General features: G+C 39.8%; 1 protein-coding gene across 1 annotated transcript in view; it reads left to right on the forward strand.

The window, feature by feature from the left end:
* The window catches only part of TRIM37 (tripartite motif containing 37), a 135,445-nt gene that overhangs the window by 110,681 nt on the left and 22,319 nt on the right, over positions 1–2,445 (forward strand). The window contains exon 19 of the mRNA XM_012648450.1: positions 932–1,240. Within this exon, the coding sequence (XP_012503904.1) occupies positions 932–1,240 (309 nt within the window). The remainder of the gene's footprint in view (positions 1–931; positions 1,241–2,445) is intronic.

The following is a 2,445-nucleotide window of genomic DNA, read 5'->3' on the forward strand; positions in this document are numbered from 1 at the left end:
TCTTCAATGTTGCGGAAAGTTCTCTTGGGCAGTGGCACTCCGGAAAGTCAGTAGAATAAATAGTCCTTGAGATTTTGTTCACTGCGATACTCCTAGAGATTAAGACAAGCGCCAAATAAATATTTGTTAAATGATGAAATGAATAAACGGATGGTTGAATGGAAGCAGCATATCTGCTGCCTGACAGAGAGTGACAAAATGTACTTAAGCTTTAAGATGAGGGAGTGCTTGGTAGGTTTGAGGAACTGAAATAAGACAGGCTAGAGAACAGAGAGAAGAATTATGGTTTGAGAACAACCTAGGGAAAGTGGTGACTTAAACCCTGTAGGTGATATTAAACCTTCTGAATTTTGTTGAAAGTACATTGGGAAGTGATAGGAAGGTTTGTTGAATAGCAGTAATGTGATCTGAACTGGATGCCTTTTTAGCAAATGTTTTCTTTCATTTTACTAGCTGTCTTGAGAGTTTAATAACTAGTGACTGCTGGTAACTGCCTACAGGAAATCCAGATTATTTATTTATTTCATTTTTGGAGACAGAGTCTCCCAGTGGTGTCATCCTAGCTCACTGCAACCTCAAATTCCTGGGCTCAGGCCATCCTCCTTCCTCAGCCTCCCGAGTAGCTGGGACTAAAGGTGTGTGCCACCACGCCCAGCTAATTTTTTCTATTTTTGGTAGAGATGGGGTCTTGCTCTTGCTCTGGCTGATCTCAAACTCATGACCTCAGGTGATCTTCCTGCCTCTGCCTCCCAGAGTGCTAGGATTACAGTTGTGAGTGACCACATCTGGCCTAATGCATGCTTTTATTGTTGATACTACCTAAAGCACCTTAGCTTATTTTACACATTGAACTTGCATATATTCGTGGTACAAAATGATTTCATGAATGTCAAAGTTTATATTAACATGACTTGTCAATTTCTCTCTGAAGCATCATATTCTCGAAAAGATAAAGACCAAAGGAAGCAGCAAGCGATGTGGCGAGTGCCCTCCGATTTAAAGATGCTAAAAAGACTCAAAACTCAAATGGCTGAAGTTCGATGTATGAAAACTGATGTAAAGAATACACTTTCAGAAATAAAAGGCAGCAGCGCTGCTTCTGGAGACATGCAGACAAACCTTTTTTCTGCTGACCAGGCAGCTCTGGCTGCATGTGGAGCTGAAAACTCTGGCAGAGTACAGGATTTGGGGATGGAACTGCTGGCAAAGTCGTCAGTTGCCAGTTGTTACATACGAAACTGTAAGTGAAAAAGTTCCTATTAGTGTCGTTTCTCCATATGTTATTTGAGAAGCTAGATGATATTTTTTTTCCAGGAAAATAATATTTAAACATCTCTCTTCGTGAATTAAGACTTCAAATATGTGCAGCCCTTTTTCCCATCCAAAATTGATTCCATATATTTTTTATTAGGTAATGGAGCTAACATTGCTCGATTGCTTACTCTATACTGGGTAATAAGCAAGACAAAATTCTTAACCGCATTCTAGTGATGGGAATCAGACATTAAAAGGTATAAACAATTAAGTAAAGATAATTCCAGTTGGTTAAAAAATGCTGCGAAGGAAACAACAGAGGAGTGAGATTGGGAGGAGCAGATGAGAAGTGGGCTAGTTTAGTTGGGGTGGTCAGAGAGAGTCTCTGAGGAGGCAACATTTGACCTGAGACTTGAAGGTTGAGAAGGTGGCAGCCATTCAAAGATCCAGAGGAAGCAGTGTTCTGGGTAAACGGAACAGAAAATGCAAAGCCACTGGCCATAGGATTTGCTTTGTGTGTTTGAAGGATTGAAGGAAGACCAGTATGACTAAATATGGTAAACTAAGCAGAGAGAGGAAAATAGTAGGAGATGAAGTCAGAGAGGTAGGCAGGATTCAGATCAGGTGGGGTATTATAAAACTTCAATTAGGAGTTTAAGTTTTATTCTTATTTTAGGAGGAAGTCTCTAGAGAATATAAATCAGGGGAGTGTTTATAATCTTATTTACTCTTTACAAAGATGACTTTGCTTGTTATTTGGAGAAGGATCTGAAAAGAGTTGAGAGCAGAAGTTGTGAAACCATTAACAGCTTATTACAATCACTTGTGTGAAATATAGTGGCATATTCTGGAATTTTAACAGTGGGAAAATGGACTTGCTCATAGGCTCACAGCCTTTATTGACTGAGGTTTCCATCTTTCTTAATTCTGCCAAGGATGGTACATAACTAATACTATTGTAGATGCGTAGGAAAGAAGTTAATCAATTATTTGCAGTTTCTGTGTCTATGAATTTGAGTATTCTGTGTATCACATATGAGTGGAATCATACAGTATTTGTCTTTTTTTTTTTTTGAGACAGAGTCTCTTGCTCAGCTGCCTGGGCTAGAGTGCTGTGGCATCAGCCTAGCTCACAGCAACCTCAAACTCCTGGGCTCAAGCAATCCTCCTGCCTCAGCCTCCCAAGTAGCT

The sequence above is a fragment of the Propithecus coquereli genome, unplaced genomic scaffold, assembly GCF_000956105.1.
Source record: "Propithecus coquereli isolate 6110/MARCELLA unplaced genomic scaffold, Pcoq_1.0 Scaffold285, whole genome shotgun sequence".
Taxonomy (NCBI): Eukaryota; Metazoa; Chordata; class Mammalia; order Primates; family Indriidae; genus Propithecus; species Propithecus coquereli.